The sequence below is a fragment of the Phyllostomus discolor genome, chromosome 8 (genome assembly GCF_004126475.2).
Source record: "Phyllostomus discolor isolate MPI-MPIP mPhyDis1 chromosome 8, mPhyDis1.pri.v3, whole genome shotgun sequence".
Classification (NCBI taxonomy): Eukaryota; Metazoa; Chordata; class Mammalia; order Chiroptera; family Phyllostomidae; genus Phyllostomus; species Phyllostomus discolor.
The window spans coordinates 61,212,273-61,232,019 of record NC_040910.2 but is presented as its reverse complement, the minus strand read 5'-3'; the positions used below and the strand labels follow the sequence as shown (position 1 = coordinate 61,232,019).

Below are 19,747 nucleotides of genomic sequence, written 5' to 3'. Positions count from 1 at the left end.
TCTGATGATGACAGGTGAGGTCTGTGACAGACTAGGGTTTTCCGGGAAGGTGGTGAGGGACGGCCTCTCCAAGGAGCTGGCATTTGACCTGAGCACTGAATGACAAGGACAATCCAGACACAACAAAACCCAAGGGAAGAACATGTCTGCTGGGCAGAGCATCATCTGGAAGAAGTGAGCCCTGGAGATGTGGGGGTAACTCCAAGGCCAGGGGCCAGGAGAGGCAGTGGTGGTGGCGGGACAGCAGGCCTGTCCTGCAGGGTGGGAGGAATAGTGTCCTCAGGGAGTCCCGGGAGCTGTTGGAGGGCACTGTGGCCGGGGTTTCCGGGGCCCTCTGGCTTCTGTGTGGAGAACGGCCTGCAGGGAGGTGGAGGGAGGCCGGCATCCATGCACAGGCCAGTGGTGGTGGGATTTGTCGACCGCACAGAGGTGGAGAGAAGGAGAGACTGAGGCTGCAGTGTACGAGGGAATGAAAGGCCCCTGACAGCCAAGTGTCTGGGCCTGAGCCTGTCTATATCATCAGCAGCTCCTCAGAGACACAGCTCACACTGCTCTTGCCCCATCGCAGCCTACCCGGAGGGCTGGGGGCCCAGGCTGCACCTGCTGGTCTGTGACCCTTCATCACTAGGCACTCTAGTGGCAAGTTGGAGGCATCGTGCTGAATCAGAAACAGAGCTGGCGGGGGAGGGGTAGGTGCTCATCCTAGAGACAAAGGTTAAGAAGGCCTTTGGGGAAAATTTCAGATCTTAGCTTCTATTTTAACTGCCTCTCCTAGAAAATGCCGGAAGCTGCACAGAAACGAGCTTTTGGAAACCAATCTGTTTTTAGGTAGTTGAGATTTTATGAGCTTCTCTGTACTTGAGCCCCACTGAGTCCCCCACCAAGTGTTTTGTTTGCCTTTTTCACCTGCTGACCATCCTACAAAGGGGCGTATTATTCCCTTTTGCAGATGAGGAAACTGAGACCTCTGAGATTTTCAGGCTTCCTGGAGCCACAGAGCTGGGCTGGACTCTGCCTGGCTCTAGCACCTCCCCCTGCCCCCATGCTCACCCCACTTACCGCCCGGACCTCATCGGGCAGGTCCTCCTCCAGCTCGCCCTTGACCATCTTCTCAAGAGCACTGATGGCAATCTCCAGGAGCTTCTCATGGTGGTGGTTCTCCAGGTCCCGACACTGTGCCATCGTGTGGCGGGAGTTAAGCAAAGGCCAGGGCTGGAACAGGCCAACCGTGGGACGAGGACAGACACCTAAGGGCCAGCGCATCATTGCCTTTGAGCCCTAAGCCCAGGGCCATCCTGCCTGTGCCCACCCCATGCACACACCTGGCTGTCACTGGCCATTGGCTCTGGGCTCCCCAGGGTCCCTCCATCCCACTGCCTTCTCACTTGACAGTACACCGAGCCCTAGGCTTGGCTCTCACCCTTTCTCCCCACAGTGGCTGAGAGGGCTATAGTGATGTGAACAGGCCCCTTCCCTCTCCACGAACTTCCCCACTCTGCTGTAGTCTGAGGGCCTCCTAGGACCCAGGAATCTGACTCCTCCTCAGGACCTTTGCCCAGGCTGCTTCCTCTGCCTGCTAGTTCTCCCCATATTTCTACCCAGTACCTCGGGCCCTTCCTCAGTGGGCCCTCCTTCCAGGAAGCTGCCAGCCATGGCTCTACGTCAGCTGCTGCTCACTCCCTGCCTCTGTCACTTCCCTTTCCCTGTGGGGCTGTGGGCCAGGAGGGCAGGCCAGGGACTACTTTGGGGGTGGAACACAGCAGTTTGCCCCAAACAGACAGGGCTGAGTTCAGGTGGTAGAGGGTTGGTCATCCCCCAAATGTTGTCTCCTGACCCAGAAAATTAACCTGCCTGGCTCATTATGAATAATGTATCAGTGTCCTCAACTTGGAGTTTGTCCCAGTTGTCTATCCCCGGCATGTAGACCTGCAACACAGACAGCAGGTGGGGATTCCAAGGTGTGGACTCCCCTTGAGCATTAAGCATTTGAGAATAAACATTCTAAAACTTCTATTACAAACCATGCCTCTGTCCCCCCGACTCAGCCCCACCCAGAACAGCAGCCCTGCGAGGGTAACGGGAACAAAGCTTGGACCCAGAAACGTTCTTTGAACACTCAAAGTGGTTGCCAGACCTCCACCCTTTGAAGGTAAGCTTTTTCCCTTGCTGGAAAACTAGAGGTTTTCCATCCCTCTAATTTCAAAGGTGGAGATTCCTACTCAATAAAGTCCTGTGATGACTTCAATATCATCTGGGTGGAGGTATGGATCTTCCTGTAAAGCTACTTCTCATAAGGAGCAAAGTGATGTGCTGTGACGGTCTCTGCCAACGTGTTTAGGGCATTGATGGCTGTGGCGGGGGCAGGCAGCATCCCCACCGGTGGCCGCCAGGGAGGGAATCCCACTCAGTGGTATCCTGGTTAGTTTGGGACAGAGCAATACCCTTCCCTGCCTTTTGTTAAAGCTGCAGGAGCCTCTGCCCCAGCACCCGTTGCAGGCAGGGGGAGTGCAGCACGGGCCAGGATCCTTGCCCCTTCCCTGGGCCCAGTGGCCCCTCCCCATGGAAGGCCTCCAAGGAAAGGATATAGGCTTTGGACATTTTCAATAAAGAGCCCCACCAAGTCGATGATGTTCCTTTCAAACATGTTTATAGTCTCCTAGAAATGGTAAAAAACACAGTTAACATGCATATTTAAACATGACCTTGACTGGCCTAGCCTCAGAGCCAAAGGCTAGGCACCTAGCCTAGAACATGACTGGCACCTCCTCTAGTTATAGACCTTCAAGATCAGGACCAGCCATCTTGGCCTTCCCTGCTAGGTGTTTGTGACATGACCCCACTTTGCCCTCCTGACCTTGCCCCACAGCTCCATCACCTCCTGGCCACGTTGGTTTGCTCACAACCACTCGAATGTTCAATGCAACACTCTCTCCAGGCCTCTGCCTGTTCCCTTTGCCAACAGCCCCGGGCCTGGTCTTAACCCATGCCCCCAACACACACAGAGCCCCTCCTTCCTTAGGGCTCTCAATGGTATCTCTCTCACCTCCAGAGAAACAGGGAGGGGATCAGTAAGAGCCAGACGCCTGGGTTAGTGCCCCAGCCCCACCACCAGGTGTAACTCTGGAAGGCCTCTGACCTCCCTGGGCCTCAGCCTTCTCATCCGTGCAATGGGCTTCCTGTGTAGGGCCTGTCTCCTGGAGTTTGTGGTGAAGTATAAAGAGGTCACTTCACACATAATGCTCTGCAAGCTGCCTGGTCATTATCCCAGACTGTCCGCACCCGGAGGGAGCCCCAGCATAGCTGCATCCTGGTACTTAGCAAGGTAGACAGTGCCTAAGTGGGAATTGATGTTAATGGAAGGAATAATGGCAGATGATGCACGGTGAAGCCTCCAACTGTGTGAGCCCCAGGGTGGGTCATGCCCCCAATCCACTAGAATCCAGGGCCACAGGGGGCACAGGTGTGGGAAATCTATGCGAGCCTGAAGATGGTCTGTAAGCCAAACCAACTGCATATATTATAGACACGTGTGAACACTGTTGTGATGAATAAAAACAATATCAATGAAAAGCACGACTGCACTCAGAGGCTTTCGGGTGCTGTACACGGATGTGACCATGACACCAGCATAGCTGTGCCTGGGTTCTGGGGAATTCTGCAATGCTGAGGGGGGTCTCCCTGCTTGAGAAGCTCCTGGGAGAGAGGCATTCCAAAGGAATGAGCTCACCTGTCCTGCTGCCTGAGCATCACTTGCACTGTATTAAAGGCGAACCCGGGGCCAATAGGCGGGAAACCGTCAGGCTAGACCTCCCCAGCAGAGGAGAGCCTGGGAAGGCTCCTGCTTGAGGGTGGTTTTGCAGCTGCATGGGCAGCTTTGTTCGAGTGAGCCTGGCAGTGCACGGTCATTCAAGTCTGTGCCCAGGGCCCCAGCCTCACCTCCAGCTGCTCCACCAGCTGCATCTCTAGGGTCATGAGCGTGTTGAACAGCTCACTGATGTCCTTGCTGCACTCCACTATCTTCTTCTCAAGGTTGCTCAGTTCGGACTCATCTCGGATGGCACTTAAGCTCTGAAAACAAAGACTGTGTTTTAGGGATCCATCACTGATTGTAATTAGTTAACAACAGGTGACAATTTGGTTTTGGGACCTGGGCTCTGGGTTTGTGCTGCTCAGGCTTAAGAGGCAGCCCTGTGAGTTCATAGAAGCTAATTCCCTCTCAAGGCCATCAGAGCAGATGCTCGGGTTTTTGCTGGAGGTGGCTTTGGAGTCTGACAAACCTGCGTCCCCCTCTGAGTCACTTATTAGCAACAGGACCTTGAATGAGCCCTTTGTGCTAAGATTCAGTTTCCGCAAGCAAAGGGGAGAGAACCCATGCTTCCTGGAGCCCTGGGGGTCAGGTGGTTGGTGTGGGGGCCTTGGTTCACAGTGGGGGCTGGACTCATGAAAGCTCAGATAGGGGGTCTGCTGCAGGCCCTGGGCAGGGGGAGATGCCGGGAACTCGAGACAGGCTTGGTCTGCGGAAGGTGGTGTATCCACACACAACTCCTCCAGTGGGCCCAGGGTGCTACAGCTAACAGAGCCAGCCCATTTGGAGTGGAGGGTGCTCACAGGTTGCAGAGCACCTTAGGGTCTGTGTGCAGTGCTGAATACCAGCCCTTTGTTAGGGCCCAGACACTTGGCCACTGGCTACAAGGTCAGCTTGTTTTCTTGGCATTTGGCATTAGCTGTGAGGGAAGAGTAACTGGACATGATTTGGGGCAGGGGTTGTGAATGATACTGATAGCTGGTGAAAAATCAGGCTCAATCCCTACCTCAAACCTTACATGAAAGTAAATTCCTGACAGAATAAAGTCTTAAATGTAAAAAGTAAAGCCATAAAAGTTCTAGAAAGAATGAGTTTTTAAAATAATTTCAAAGTGGAGAAGTCCTTTCTAAGCATAATCAGGAGACTAATAAATTCTATCACATAAAATTTTTTAATATTCTGAATGGTAAAAGCACCATAGACAAAATGATAAAATAAAAATCAAACTGGGAAAATGATTTGCAACTTATTTCACTGACTCAGGGCTAATTTCTTAATCTACAAAATGCTCTGACAAAGTCAATTTTTTAAAAAGGAGAAGTAGAGATAGAGAAAGAGAAATACCAAACAGAAAAATAGGTAAGAGCATATTATGAGAACAGTTCACAAATAAGAAATGCAAATGTTTGTAAAAGATGTGGTGCTTGCTCCCACTTATGAGAAAATAAACATATACTCCTATAAGGCCGGCAAAAATGAGAGCTTGCCACCATGGGCCTGCCAAGAGAGTGGGCGGAACGCAGAGGGTGCGATCTCCGAACTCCTTAAAGTGGCGATGCGCACAGCCTCCAGGACTTCATCCTGAGGGCCACACTTGCACCAAGGGATCCACTGCAACACTGTATGAAAGAGCAAGAGAGCAGAAAAACCTGATTGCCCATCAGCAGGGACTGGCTCACTAAATTCTGACTCGCCCATGCAATGAGATATTTTACGACTATTAAAGACATAAAGCCACTCAAGTGTTAGAAGGATCTCTGAGGTGCACAGATAAAATAGCAAAGTGTAGAACAGCGGACACTATTCATCATGTACACACGTGTGCACACAGGCACATATAGCCACGAGCACACTCAGGCATGTGCATGCGCACACACAGACACATGGTGTTGGAGGCAGACTGACTATGCACTCTGTACAGTTTTTGTCCCATGTCTGTGCCTGTGCTGGTATCACCTCTCCACTGCCACTTACCACCTAGTCGCTGGAGTGGCTTCTACCACACAGGGACCGTTGGTCACATATGTACGCTGGCTCTGCCCCATCTTGCGGCCCCACCTCAGTCCTATGGGTGGTTACCTGTCTTACCAGTGAGGAAAGGGAGGCCAGCCGGCAGAGGGTCCCCAATGAGGGTTCTGCCTGAACAGCCCCTGCTAGGCCCCAGGAGGGGCGTTCTGACAGCCCCTGTCTAGTGGGGGTGGTGGGAAGGGGGCAGGACTGGCTCTTGAAGAGGTCCCTCGCAGGCAGTGAACTGAGGACTTCCTTAGGCCTGTGGAGTCTGCTTCCAAGACAGTAGGCTCATCTCAGCTGAGCACTGGAGGCCCCGGGAGCACTGAGAAACACCAGTGCCAGGCACATCCCTGGGTGGCACCAGTGTGTTGTCAGGTCCCAGTGGACGTTGCCTTGCTGGCTGTGTGTGAACCCTGGCCCTCAGCCCTTGGAGGGGAGCGCTCAGGTCCACCTACTCAACCCAGGCAGCCTCTTAGGGAGCCACCATGCAGACCATGCCTAAAGCAGGCGCAGCAGGTCTGGAAGTGGGCCTGGTGCAGCAAGAGGGCAGCATTGGAGGTGGCCAGCCCACGCCTGCTCCCCAGCAGCATTTGTGGCTGAGGGGCCGGACCCCCACATGGGGCTTTGGGAGGAGCCAGCTGGCAGACATCCAGGTGTCCAGAGTCCAGTGGCTACAGGGACCAGATAAGAAATGTCAGAGCAGATGTGCCAGACAGGGCCTGGACGACTGCAGACATGGCCCATCCAGAGCAGACAGCGTCGCTTGGGCCCTGATAACAGCTACCTCTGAGAAGTGAACAACCACAATTTTTGTAAGAGATCCTCTGGTTTTCAAAGTCATAAGGATGTTCAAAATGTTCTAAAACCCTCTGCAAGCCAAACAAAACACACATGGAGCCAAACATGCTCCTTTGCTGACAGGTTTGGACTTCTGGCTGAAGGCATGACGCCCCTCCCCACACCCTGGGTCTGGCCGGTGAGGTTCATGGCACAGGGGCGGGAGAACAGGGCCAGAGAGTGGGGCATGGGTGGTGTACCGCCAGCTATCACCACCCCCCTTATATCTGAGCTTGCATCATGGGGGGACTCTGCTCTACTTTAAATTGGGAGTTCCCAACCTGGAGTGTCTCCAGGGGCTCCCTGAAGCCCCTGGTGCTGCAGACGAGTGTTCACATGGCTTTCCGTAGAATCTCCAAAGAGCTATGGCTTAGAGCAGGGTAGGACTCAGCCTTCCAAAGTAATGCTAACTGAGGAAACAGTCCCCGTGAGCACACACAGCCCTGCGTGGGCATGGTTCAGTGGCCTGGGTCCGGCTGGTCCTGCATGCCTCAGGGTCCCTCCCTGGGTGAACCCCCTCTTCTTCCTCCACCACCCCTGGATAACTCTTCTTTGTCCTGTAAGTTCTGGCCTGAGGTCAAGTGCCCCTGGAAACCCTCAAGGCCCCCTGCTTCCCACCAGGTTAGAGCTGACCTTTCTGGAGGGAAGGGGCCTGGGTGCCAGGCCCAGAGCAGGGCTCATAACATAGTCATAATAGTAGTGGTAATAATACCATTTCAATAGTGATGATGATGTTACCTTGAACCCTGGGGCTGTTTTAGGTGAAGGAGACCCACAGGCTCCAAGCCTGGCTCAGCCCTGGCCAACAGAGTAGCTATGGCTGGTGGTGCCAGGGGAAGGCAATACCCAGGCTCAGCCACTGAGCTGTGTGAGCTCTAGCAAATGGGGACAAAAACCATGGGCCTCAGGAGTCATCAGAGGGACAGGGGCTGCAGCCCTCTGGTGGGGCCAGGCCCGCCACAGGCGGGCACGGGGGCAGGCAGCAGGGAGGGGTGGGAGGGCAGGCCTACCAGCAGGTGCTTCTCCTCAAACTCTGCAATCCTGCGTTTGCCCTGTCCCTGGTTCTCCTGGATGGCCTCCTGCACACACTCATTAAAGGTGTCAAGCTCCACTTTCCGCTTTTCCTGCTGTTTCAGTCCATACTCGAAAATGTTCACACAGATGACGACAAATTTGTCCTTGTAGGTTAGCATCTGTTAAGGAAGCTTGAGGCTGTTTCCAGCACCACATGGTGGCAGCTCCCTCGAACAGAGAAGAGCCCATGGTGGATACTTGGAGAGTAAAGTGTCACTGAGGCACCTCACATTCCTGGGGATTCAGGAACGTGACCTTTGTGCATATGGGGGTGGGTGTGGGGGCAAGGAGGCAGGGCAACAGCAGGAGGCTGCCAAGCAGAGGAGAAAGGAGACTGGGGTGGGGGGCGGGATGGGGGGCCCAGGAGGGCCAGAGACCACGGGGAGCCAGCCCAAGACATGTGTGTTTTTGCCTCTGCTGTGCTGTCTCGAGGGCACCTGTGTCGAGGGCCTGTCTTCAGGGACCACAGGCGCACTGAGGGAAATTGCGGAGGTAGGGGGAATGCAGGCTAGGAGCACAGAGATCCAGATTCAAGTTCTGCCTCTGCCATTCCTTCTCCTTAGCAAGCTGCTTCCCCTCTCTGGGCCTTGGACTCCTCATCTGCATGCGAGGGCATGGCAGAATCTATTGGATGGAGTCCTTGGGAGGACCTTGAGGCCAAGCAGGTGCTACAGCCTCAGTGCAAGCCCAGGTCACCCAGCTGGAACCAGAGCCCTGCTCTTCAGCTTTTGCTCAGTTCCACATCAGACTGTCCCCTCCCCAACTCTTCTTGGAATGCTAGGTATTTAAAAGTGAGTTTTTCTCCTCAGAGATGGTGTTCCACAGGCGCACTCTGTGACTTGTTGCTTCGTCTCAGCACTCTCAGACCAGGAACCCCTCAATTCCATCATGAGTCCCTCAGCTTATAGTTTATGCCAACCGACTGACCACTGCATTCATGGCCTTGATGGCAAGTGCTGGCCACATCCTATGGGCTCTGGCCAGCTGGGGAAAGAGTTCAAGCTCTTAGCCCCACAGACTAGAGTTAGACTCCCAGCTTTTAACTGTGTGACCTGGGACAAGACAACCTCTCTAAGGAGAGCTTCCCCAAATATGTGATTACAGAGCAGCACCTGTCTAGTGTGCAAAGCGGCAGCAGGAACTGTAACTATGGCTGAGGAGGATCAGTGCCACAGACACACACTTCAGCCAAACTATCGACCCAACTTGTCCAGCACCAGACTCGGGCCCTGCAGGCCGGACCTCCAGGGGCCCTCTGCAAGCCAGGTGCCACTCTCTGTGCAGCTCCGAGGGCCTGTCTTTGCATGCTCTGAAGTGGAGGTCTCACCTTCCAAGGGCTCAAAGACAGCTGGGGAAACTGAGGCCCAGAGTAGAAAGGGACTGGCTGTAGGCAGGCAGGGCCCGTGGGGCCCAGGCCTGGCCACGGCGGCCACCGTGGTCCAGAAAGGATATGCTTCGAGGAGCTCACCCGCACCATGCAGGCAGGCCAGCTTGTTACCCTCCACGTCCTCTGCGTACATGCTGTCAAACAGGAAGGGGCCATTCAGGTGCTCCACAAACGCAGCCTAGGACAGAAGAGGCCAGAGGCACAGCTGAGCTCAGGCTTTGCACTTGGGCCCTGTGGGGGGTGGACGATTGGCCCTCTGAGGAGGGCAAGGCAGGGAGGCAGGTGCTGGGCTTGGGGCCTGGCACCTGCGGGGAGGGCCAGAGGCATAAAATGGGCAGATTCACACAGCTTGGTCTGGCTGTGGGGGTGGGAGGGGTGGCGACTGTGGGGAGGAAGGCAGTTAAGGGCTCTGTTGTGAACCCAGGGCCATGCTGAGCCCAGACTTGAACCTTCCTGGCTGCCGTGAGGAACTGCCTAGGGGGTTCGGGAAAAGGCCCACTGCTCTGACAAATTGTTCCAGCACAACCTCCCCAGCCCCTTGGAGAAGATAAGTCAGGTGAGGTCTAGACTTAGGTGGAACTTGTCCTGGGGGCAGGCAGTGGGCAGAGCAAAGCAGGGACCAGGCACCAAGCTCCGTGGATGGAGCACAATTTACATGCTTCCTCAGTGCTGGGTCGTGGCCACATAGCATCTGTTTTCAACCACCAGGCAGGTTTCAAGGGCTTGGGCCCTACTGACCTTTGGGGAGCCTGACCAGTGCCCTGTGGGCAGCACTTGGAGGCAGGGCTGGGAGACGTGGGGAGTAGGGCTCCTCCAGGTGAGGATACCTTGTGTTCCTCCAGCTCCTCCCGCCGGGCCTGCTCATCCTCCAGCCGGGCCTGTATCAGGTTCTCCCGGTGCTTCAGCTCATCGATGCTGAACTGGTGTTTAAGCTCTGCCAGCCCTTTCTGGGAGAACGGGAAGTGACACTGTTACCAGAAGACATCTGGTCCCTTAGAGCCATGCTGATGATCTCTGCCATCCTATGGTGTCTCAAAAATGGGCAGAGGTATGGATGAGAACGGCTCATGGCCCTGAGGCAGGTTAGTAAAAACCTAGGAAAATTTCCTGGCAAGTGGATGGAGAAAACTGAGACAAATGACTGAACAAATGGATGGAAGAGCTGAGCAATTAACAGCCAGCTGACAAATCACAAGACTACCCTCATTAACCAGACACCTAAGAGCAGGTAGTTTAAACCACCTTAGGGAGATAGATAACAAAAAAACAGTTAGAGCCGCCATGAGGATCAGACTATCCAAGATAAGGGTGGAACTAACCACCACATGCTCATTTTAATATATTGATACACTAAACAACACCCCAGAGGCCTAGTGCATAGCCCGTTGAGATCCTCCCTGGGACTGCCCCTAGAAGTCCCGCTTATACAAAACATGAATGGATAACCCCTCAGGCAAAGGATGCCTGCGTGCTCCCTTTGTTGAGTACACACTCGCCCCCCCCCTTTCCTTAGGCGTGTACATCACTTCTTCTATCCCAAGCTTGAAGGGTTCCAACGAGACCTGCACCCAGGGGAACAACAGGCAATGGCAGCTCATTCCAGGCGTATCCCCTGATCCTGTCTCCAGGGGCCCTTCCTTGGCCTCACTGTTCCAAACTTTCATAAACTTACTCTCACTTTCACTCTGGCAAGGAAGCTATCCAGTGACAGCCCTTTTCAAGTGTCTTGGGGAGATTAGAGAAGGACAAATAGGGGTGTGGAGGCAGCACAGGCAGGCCAAGGACCTGTGAGACAACCCCAAGGCTGGGGGCCACAGGATAAGGGGAGGCCTCCCAGGCCGGTGTTCTAGCTCTCTTTTACGGATGCACAACAGGAGAGGGGTAAAGTGAGTCACCTAAGTTACAGGCTTGGTCACAAGCATCTCAGCACTTGGCTCTGTGCCCTGCCACCTGCTGGCCTTCCTCATACACCCAGCTCATCCCCTGTGCCTGCAGAGGGTGCTGGTGTCCCTAGGGCTTGGTCCTCAGCCTTCTGGGCTCACTCTATGCACCCCAGGTGTACAGTCTTCAAGTACAAGGATCAGCTTCTTTACGTCCAGCCCAGACCCCAGCTGTGAGTGCCAGACATAAGCTCCCGATGGTCTCATGCCCCCTGGCTCCCTCAAGAGCCAACTTACCCTTGTCCAAGATGCATCTCTGTCCTCCCAGAGTTCCGCCCAGGCCAGTGCCCCCCAGCCAGCCCGTACCCAAGCCAGGGACCTGGGAGCATCCTGGGCCCTCCCCTGCCTCAGACCCAGGCTGTGACCAGGCCTGTCCATGCTACCTCCTGATTGTCACATCATTTCTTGCCAGCGATGCAGGACAGTAAGATGCCAGGAATATTCCTTGACCATTGGACTAGGAAAACTGAGACAGATGGCTGAACACAATGGCCCAGCAATTCATAGCTAATACAGATGGTCACCCCCCTGGAGACAACATCTAAGCCTCAGCTGTGTTTCAGCTCCAGGCCCAGAAAAGCAGCAAAAGCAGGTGGGCAAGGCCAGGACCAGCTCTGATGACTAATGGCCCCCTGAAAGGACACACCTGGGAAAGCTGGTGACTCTTCTATGGAGATCCTCCCCTGACAGCTCCCCTAAACTCCCAACCTTTAAAAACCCTCCAGACAAAGGACCCGGAGTTCCCTCTTCCTCCTGGGAGCAGGCCCACACCTTTTCTTTCTGCCCTCTTCTTCCCCTACAGGTGTGCATCTCCTAAGAGACTTGCAACCAGGGGAGCAGTGCACAGTGGCAGCTCCTCCCAGGCCGGTCCTCTAAACCCATCCCCAGGGCTCCTTGTCTCTGGCTTCCCACTGAGCTAAAGCAGCCCAGCCTGGGCTCTCCTGCTATTTCTTCTAAGCCCTTTCTTGTTTCACTGTCTGCTTCACTGCTTATGCTTTAATAAACATCTCAAAATCACCTGGGCTCATGTTGAGAACTGTTTCCTGCACAAAGTCAAGAGCCCACGCACTACCAGTTGGCCCTAGGCAGACCCATCTAGGCCTGGTCCCCTTTCTGGTAATACCAGGACCCCGTCTCAGCCTCCTAGCTGGCCTCCTCTATGCACCCTGTCACCGTCCAGTCTGTCCACCCCTCCTACAAGCAACTAGAGCAATCTGATAAATGCAAATCTGAACTTGCCAGTCCCTCACTTACCCTTTATGGCTTACTCTTGGGCATAGGGTAGTGACAAGCTCCTGCTCTGGCCTGCAAGGTCCTGCCTGCCTACCCTCCACCTGGCCTTCTCTCTAGCCATTCAAGCTCCAGACCCTGGGCTGCTCACAGTGCTGCCTCCTGACCCAGGGCCTTTGCATGTGCTCTGCTTTCTGGCTTTGCCCAGTCAACTCCTGCCCGTCCTGTGGATCCATCTCAAAACTACTTCCCTGGGGAAAGCCATCCAATAACCAACAACCCCCCTATACATCTCTCTCAGCCCCTGCTCTGCCCTGCTGGCATTTCCACACATCTGTGGGAAGATTTCACTGTCGGTCTCCCTTCCCTGTGTGCTGGCACCGTAAGAGAAGGCAGGGGCTTACCCAGGGCCTGTATAGCCCCAGAGCCTGAGCTTGCCTCTCACTGCCCTGTGCTGTCCGAGGTCTGGCCCAGTTCCAATCAAACACAATGTCAGGACACATGTTGGTATAATGTTATACCTTAACATGGGCCTTGGCTGAGAACTGCTTATGAGTATATTGCACGAGTTGAAATTCTTCTGAAGATCTCTTGCTATTCATTGAGCTGTATGCTTACATTCCGTTTCCTTACATAGTCATACTTCAATAAATAAGTTTAAGTTTTGAAAAATTTCTAGTACCCAGCCCTCCTGCCATCTCCATTCCTATAGCCCTGAGTGAGGCTACTTCTTTCTCTCTCTTTCTCTCTGGACCATGGGTCCTGCACACCCTCCCCCATCTCTCTCTTTTCCTCTAATTCCCAGAACAATCACCAGATCAGGAATTCTGCTGAGAACTGCTCAGGATTCTCCCTGGGCCTCATCTTCAATCAGATGAGCTACAAACACCACCCGTGACCCTGCTGATGGCAACTGCCTGTCCTGCCTGTCTCTCCCCTCCCTGCATGGAGCCCCTGAGCTCACAGCCCCTGCCCGTCCTGTGCGGTGGACTGAAGGGAGGGCCAGCCTGCAGGTGCAGCCTAGGGCTTTGACTTCAAAGTGCCTCATAGAAATGCAGGTAGGGGGTGGGTCCCTGGAAGGCACCCAAGAACCTGCCCTAGCCCCATGGTCGGCCTGTGATGGGGCCCTGCTGTCTTGCTGTCTGACTCCTACAGCACCGAGAGGCCGGGGTCTAGGGCAGGCTGGGGCTGGCCTCAGGATGAACAGTAATGCAGACAGCTTCCTCTGCTTTGCAGAACTTGGCTTTTTTACCCTCACCCAAGGATTTCTTTTTCCCATTGTGTTAGAGAGAGAGGAAGGGAGAGAGAACCATCAATTTGAGAAAGAAGCATCAACAGGTTGCCTTCCATACATGCCAGGACCAGGAATCATACACACCAGGACCGGGGATGGAATCTGCAACCCAGGTATGTGCCCTGACTAGGAATCGAACACACAACCTTTCAGTTACGGGACAATCCTCCCACCAATGAAGCCATACCAGACAGGGCAGAACTCAGCTTTTACTTATTATTTATCTTGATGCTTCTAAGCATGTCTCAGAACCCTGAAAGCAGCCTTCGTTTCCTCAAAGCACAGTGGGGATGCCCAGGCTGTGCTACTGCCCTTTGTGGAAACTTCTGGGGACTGAGGAGAGAATGCCTAGGAGGGGATCTGGAATTGTACAGCCCCATGGTTTAATCGGAGCAAAATGCTAGTGGAGAGCTCTAGACTTGGAGAGCCACTCAGTCTGCCTGGGGACAGGGCTCTGCTCCTCAGTCCTGGCCCAGGAGGATCAGTGTGGAGATCTGCAGTCCAGCCCTTCTCCCTACTTCCCCGGGCTGTCCTCGGGCTCCACACACCAATCAGCCTGCCCCGAGCACAGGCTCCTCTCTCCTAGGAAGGCACCAGCGTCCTGTGATAAGCAGGGGGGCGGGACAAACAGTCCTCAGTCTTCCTGGCTCCCAACACACAGGGGCATCCCAGTCCTGCTGCCTAAGCCTCACACACTGGGAGATTCTCTTGTCCGGTGGTAATGATTCCCACAAATGGATCACACTGCAAAGAAGGAGAAGCAAGTGAAAGAGAACCAGCTTATAACAGGGAAAGTAGGAGAGAAGGGGGCAGGGGACAGAGGGGACGGTGCACAGACTAGGCAGTACACAGAGTCCACGGTGGACAGATAAGTTGGTTGACAGAGTCAGCAGTGGACAGACCAGGTGGTGGACAGGGTAGGTGGTAGACAGAGTTGGCAGTGGACAAACCAGTGGTGGACAGGGTAGTGCCCCCCTGGCTGGGGGGAGCCCTGCACAAACTCTGCTGCTAGACTGCCTAGGCAGTGCCCAACTTGACTGGCAGTGGCCATGTGATCCTGCGTGAGTTGTCTCACTTGTGACCACTTTCCCATTGGCCAGCTGGGGATAAGAGTGGAGCCTGCCTGACAGATTGTGGTGAAATACTGCAATTTGCTTAGCACATAAGTGCACAACAGTTAGCTATTAATGTTGCTTCTGGGGTGCACAGAGTAGGGATGAATCCTGGCTCTGCCATGGCTGCTGACCCTCATGTTTTTGTCTCAACTTCATCATGAAAATCAGACAGTTTAGAAGGGCTCTGAAGGTTTGAGCTGATAGTGTGGACTTTCTTGGAGGGGCTCTTGAGGGCAAACTCTGCGGGTATCACAGACTAAGTTGTGTAGCTCTGGGGTGGGGGCCACTCCCCTCCCCCACCTCTGGCCCTGACCAGCGGCACCGCCCACACCCCCATAGAAGATCCACAAGCCCCACCCTCCCATCTCCAAGTGGCCCCTCCTTGCTATGCACTACACAGAAGTGAGCTGGCTGTGGCCAGCATGCAGGCCAGCATGGCCCTTGTTGCGGCCTCTCCTGGGATGCTCTCCAGGAGGGACAGACCGAGCTGTGCGGCTCCAGGGCAGGGGCCACTTTTCCCTCACATGCCTGACCAGCACTGCTGGTCCTGTGCAAAGAGAGCCCTCCCTTCACACGGCCCAATCTTGGTCTGTTTGGGCCTGATGAACCTGATGCCCTCACCCTGACCACTCCCCGAGACCCCGCCTATCACGAAGGTCCACAGGCACCTGTGGTGCAGGCTGACCTTGCTGTGTATGGAGAGTTTCGCTGAGTGGCCCCAGCGCCAGCACTGGTGCTGAGTGTGAATCTGTTTCAGTCCGGTGAACACCACTTGCCCCTACCTGGTGACTCACTGAGAACCTATCTCATGCAACCCACATACTGCCGGAGGCCCTTTTAGTGACTGAGCCTAACAGGCAGCCAGCTGGCAGAAGCAGATCTTGGGGAGTCCTGGACTTTTGCAGACCTGCTCCTGGGGACTGGTGCGGGTGAAAGCCAACCTTGGTGTGAATTTCTCCTCCCACGCAGACCCAGGCCCAGCAGAGGCAGCGGCAAACTGTGGATTGCTTTGTGGCTCCAAACTGGCAGCCCAGGGCCGGTCACAGGCAGTGCCTAACATGTCCTGCACTGGATCCCTCCCAAGAGACCCCAGAGTCAACAAACCTGCTGGCAGGATTCAGACCACATCAGAGCAGGACCCAATTCGCTCCACAAGTGGAACATCCAAAGGCGGATCTCGGCAGGCACAGACCCTGCTGGGGTGAATTCTACTTTACAGGGTCAGCGCAGCATGGCAGCTCATGGTTCTCTGTGGTTGGGTCAATCCTCACAGTCAGCCAGCCCAGGGTCAACCCCACCCACAGATAAGCCAACAGCAATCAAGACTCAACTACCACAGGGAGGGTTCACAGAACCCACACAAGGGACATTCCTGGAGTACCTGGCTTAGGTGATCAGGTGCCACTGAGCTCCACTGGACACCTACTACTTAAGACCTCATGCCAAGACTGGGAGGCATAGCAGCTCTACCTAACCCAGAAACAATTAGAGAGAGGCAGCCAGAATTGGGAGACAAAGAAACAGGTCCCGAACGAAAGAACCAGAGGACTCCCCACAATGGCATGGGGGAGGCACACAGACAGCCTTGGCACTGTGAGCAAGCACTCTACAGTGACCTCAAGGGGCCTCCTGGAATCGTTCTGACAGAGGCAGGTAAGAGTGAGGAAGAGGTGCTCTTTCTGCCTCAGTGTCCCTTTCTGTGAAACCAGGGGACCTGAAGACTGTCTCACAGAACTAGGAGACCCAGAGGGAGATGCTTGCCATGTGGTCGTCGATGTGCCGGGAGTCCAGGTACACGAGGTCAGGAAGGTAGGCCAAGATGAACATGTTGTAATCCTCTGCCTCGGCGATGGGGTTCCCAGAGAGGCTGAGTGCTCGTAAGTTCTTGAACTGCCGCAGGTAGATGATCTGGGAGGAGAGGGGAGATGGTCCCTTTTCTTGGCTGCCACAGGGCTGAAAACATCCCTGGCAGTCTCTCTCTGGCACTGTGGCAGAGTTTGCAGCCAGGCCATAACCACTTCCGCACTGGGTAGTGATGGGGGAGGAGGGTGGTTGGGGGGTCCAGGATGGATGGCTGTACTGAGGCCTTTGGTCAGGCCTGGGCTTTCCAAAGAATCAGAAGAACTGAGTTCAAATGCCAGCTGTGGGACAGACAAGTTACTGAATATCTGTGAGCCTCAACTTCCTCATCTCCAAAATGGGTATGAGGATGTTATATAATACATGTGTTGTAAGAATCAAATGAAATAACCTATGAAATGCATGTGGGAGAGTGCCTGACACCTACTCAGGAAATGGTAGTAGCGTTGTTATCATTATTATTTATTGGTCACACAGAATAGGTATGTCTTTTTAGATCATAAAGCCCTGTGGGAAAAGTCCAAATCTCTTAAATTGAATGGAACCCAATTTATAGTTAATCTTGAATCAACTGGCTAATGGCTAGTGGAACATTCCACTAACTGCTGTTTCATTTTCCTACACTCAATTTTTATTAAAATGAGGGGAAAGTCAACCACACAGCCAATGCAGGCATGCCTTATTGCCACTGCACCGTGCTGTACTGTGCCTTGCAGCTGGGTTTTCTGCAAGTTGAAGGTCTGAGGCAATCCCGTGTGGAGCAAGTCTATCAGCATCATTTTCCAACAGCATTTGCTCGCTTTGTGTCTCTGTGTTACATCTTGGTAATTCTCACAATATTCCAAATTGTATTATTATTGCTATTATATTTGTTATGATGGTCTGCAATCAATGATCTTTAATGTTGCTATTGTAATTGCTTTGGGGCACCCAAACCACACCCATAAAAGACAGTGAACTTAATAAATGAGGTGAGTGTTCTGACTGCTCCACTGACTGCCTGTTCCCATCTGTCCTCTTCTCATTGGGGCTCCCTATTCCCTGAGACCCAGCAATATTGAAATTGGGCCAATTAATACCCTGTAAGTGTTCAAGTAAAGTGCAGAGTCAAATGCCTCTCACTTTAAATCAAAAGCTAGAAATAATTAAGCTGAGCAAGGAAGGTATGTTGAAAGCCAAGATAGGCCGAAAGCTAGGCCTCTTGTGCCAAACAGCCAAGTTGTGAATGCAAAGGAAAAGGTACTCCAGGGAACACACGAATGGTAAGAAATTGAAACAGCTTTATTTAAGCTGATAGGAAGAAAGTTTTGGTGGTCTGGATGGAAAAGTAAACTACCCCAGCATTCCCTTAAGTCACAGGTGGCAAACACAAGGCCTATGGGCCAAACCTGGCCCTCCACCTTGTTTTATCTGGCCTGAAACCTTGTTTCTACCCAGTGGCAGCGCCGAGCTCCTTGCCCCTAGTAAGGATATAGTCCTAAAATTACACTTGGCCCTTGGAAGGCAACCACGAGGCTGATGTGGAAATGAGTTTGACAGCCCTGCCTTAAGTGAAAGCCTAATCCAGAGAGAGATTCTAACTCTCTTCAATTCTGTGAAGACTGAGAGAAGTGAGGAAACTGCAGAAGGAAATTTAGAAGCTAGCAGAGGCTGGTTTGTGAGGTTTAAGGAAAGAAGCCATTTCCATAACATAAAAGTGCAAGGTGAAGCAGCAAGTGCTGATGTGGGAGCTGCAGCAAGGTAACCACAAGATCTAGCTAAGACAGTCAATGAAGGTGGCTACGCTAAACAACATATTTTCATTGTAGACAAGCCTTATATTAGAAGAGGACACCATCCAGGACTTCCATAGCCAGAAAGGAGAAGTCAGTGCCTGGCTTCACACCTTCAAAGGACAGGCTGACGCTCTTGTTAGCTGCTAATGCAGCTGGTGACTAGGTTGAAGTCGGTGCTCATTTTCCATTCTGAACACCCTAGGGCCCTTAACAGTTACGCTAAACCTACTCTGCCTGTGCTCTATAAATGGAACAACAAAGCCTAGATGACAGCACATGTGTTTACAACATAGTTCACTGAATAATTTAAGCCCACTATTGAAATCTACTGCTCAGAAGAAGGGACTCCTTTCAAGGTATTACTGCTCACTGATAATGCACCTGGTCACCCAAGAGCTCTGACAGAGGTAGGTATACAATGAAGTTGGTGTCGTTTTCATGCCTGCTAACACAGCATCCATCCTACAGCCCAGGGGTCAAGAAATAATTTTGATTTTCAAGTCTTATCATTTAAGAAATATGTTTTGTAAGGCAGCAGCTGCCAAAGAAAGTGATTCCTTGGATGGGTCTGAGAAAAGTAATTGAAAACCTCTGGACAGGATTCACCATTACAGATGCCATTAGGAACATTTGTGATTCATGGGTCAGAATATCAACATTTACAGGAGTTCAGAAGAAGTTGATGCCACTCTCGTGGATAACTTCGAGAGGTTCAAGACTTTAGTGGAGGAAGTAATTGCTAGTGGAGGAAGTAACTGCACACGTAGTGGAAATAGCAAGAGAATTACAGGTGGGGTCTGAAGATGGAACTTTAATGGGTGAGCAGTTGCTTCCTGTGGATGAGTGAAGAGAATGACTTCTTTAAGATTGAATCTACTGCTGGTAAAGATGCTATAAAGATTGCTGAAATGACAACAAAGGATTTAGAACATTACATAAACCTAGCTGATAAAGTAGCAGCAGGTTTTGAGAGGACTGACTCCAATTTTGAAATAAGTTCTGCTGGGGATAAATGCTATCTGACAGCATCACATGCTGTAGAGAAATTGTGTACGAAAGGGAGTCGATCAATGCAGCAAACTTCATTGTTGTCTTATTTTAAGAAATTGCTGCAGACGCTCCAGCCTTCAATCAGCAGCCATCAACACCAAGGCACAACCCTACACCAGCAAAAAGATTATGACTCCTTGAAGGCTCAAATGATAGCTAGCATTTTTTAAACAATAAAGTGAAAGTTTTAAAATTAAATTCATTGGGGTAACATTGATTAAGAACATTAGATAGCTCTGGCTGCTGTGGCTCAGTGGATTGAGTGTCAGCCTGTAAACCAAAGGGTTGCTAGTTTGATTCCTAGTCAGGGCACATGCCTGGGTTTCGGGCCAAGTCCCCATTAGGGGGCACGTGAGAGGCGACCACAACT

General features: G+C 52.8%; 1 protein-coding gene and 1 long non-coding RNA gene across 9 annotated transcripts in view; one reads left to right on the top strand and one right to left on the bottom strand.

Annotated features, from left to right (window-relative positions):
• The window catches only part of DRC3 (dynein regulatory complex subunit 3), a 49,423-nt gene that overhangs the window by 6,000 nt on the left and 23,676 nt on the right, over positions 1-19,747 (bottom strand). For 6 of the 8 annotated variants that reach the window (XM_036032877.1, XM_036032876.1, XM_036032873.1 and 3 more), the window contains 7 exons: positions 16,454-16,600; positions 9,941-10,060; positions 9,179-9,291; positions 7,663-7,837; positions 3,937-4,068; positions 2,586-2,656; positions 1,060-1,183 (listed from right to left, as the gene is read on the bottom strand). In XM_036032877.1, the coding sequence (XP_035888770.1) occupies positions 1,060-1,183; positions 2,586-2,656; positions 3,937-4,068; positions 7,663-7,837; positions 9,179-9,291; positions 9,941-10,060; positions 16,454-16,600 (882 nt within the window). The remainder of the gene's footprint in view (positions 1-1,059; positions 1,184-2,585; positions 2,657-3,936; positions 4,069-7,662; positions 7,838-9,178; positions 9,292-9,940; positions 10,061-16,453; positions 16,601-19,747) is intronic. The other 2 variants (XM_036032878.1, XM_036032879.1) reach the window with 2 other exon arrangements.
• Positions 17,678-18,665, top strand: LOC118502066. Its single transcript, XR_004904741.1, has 2 exons — positions 17,678-17,911; positions 18,110-18,665. It is a non-coding gene; the product is annotated as an uncharacterized LOC118502066 (long non-coding RNA).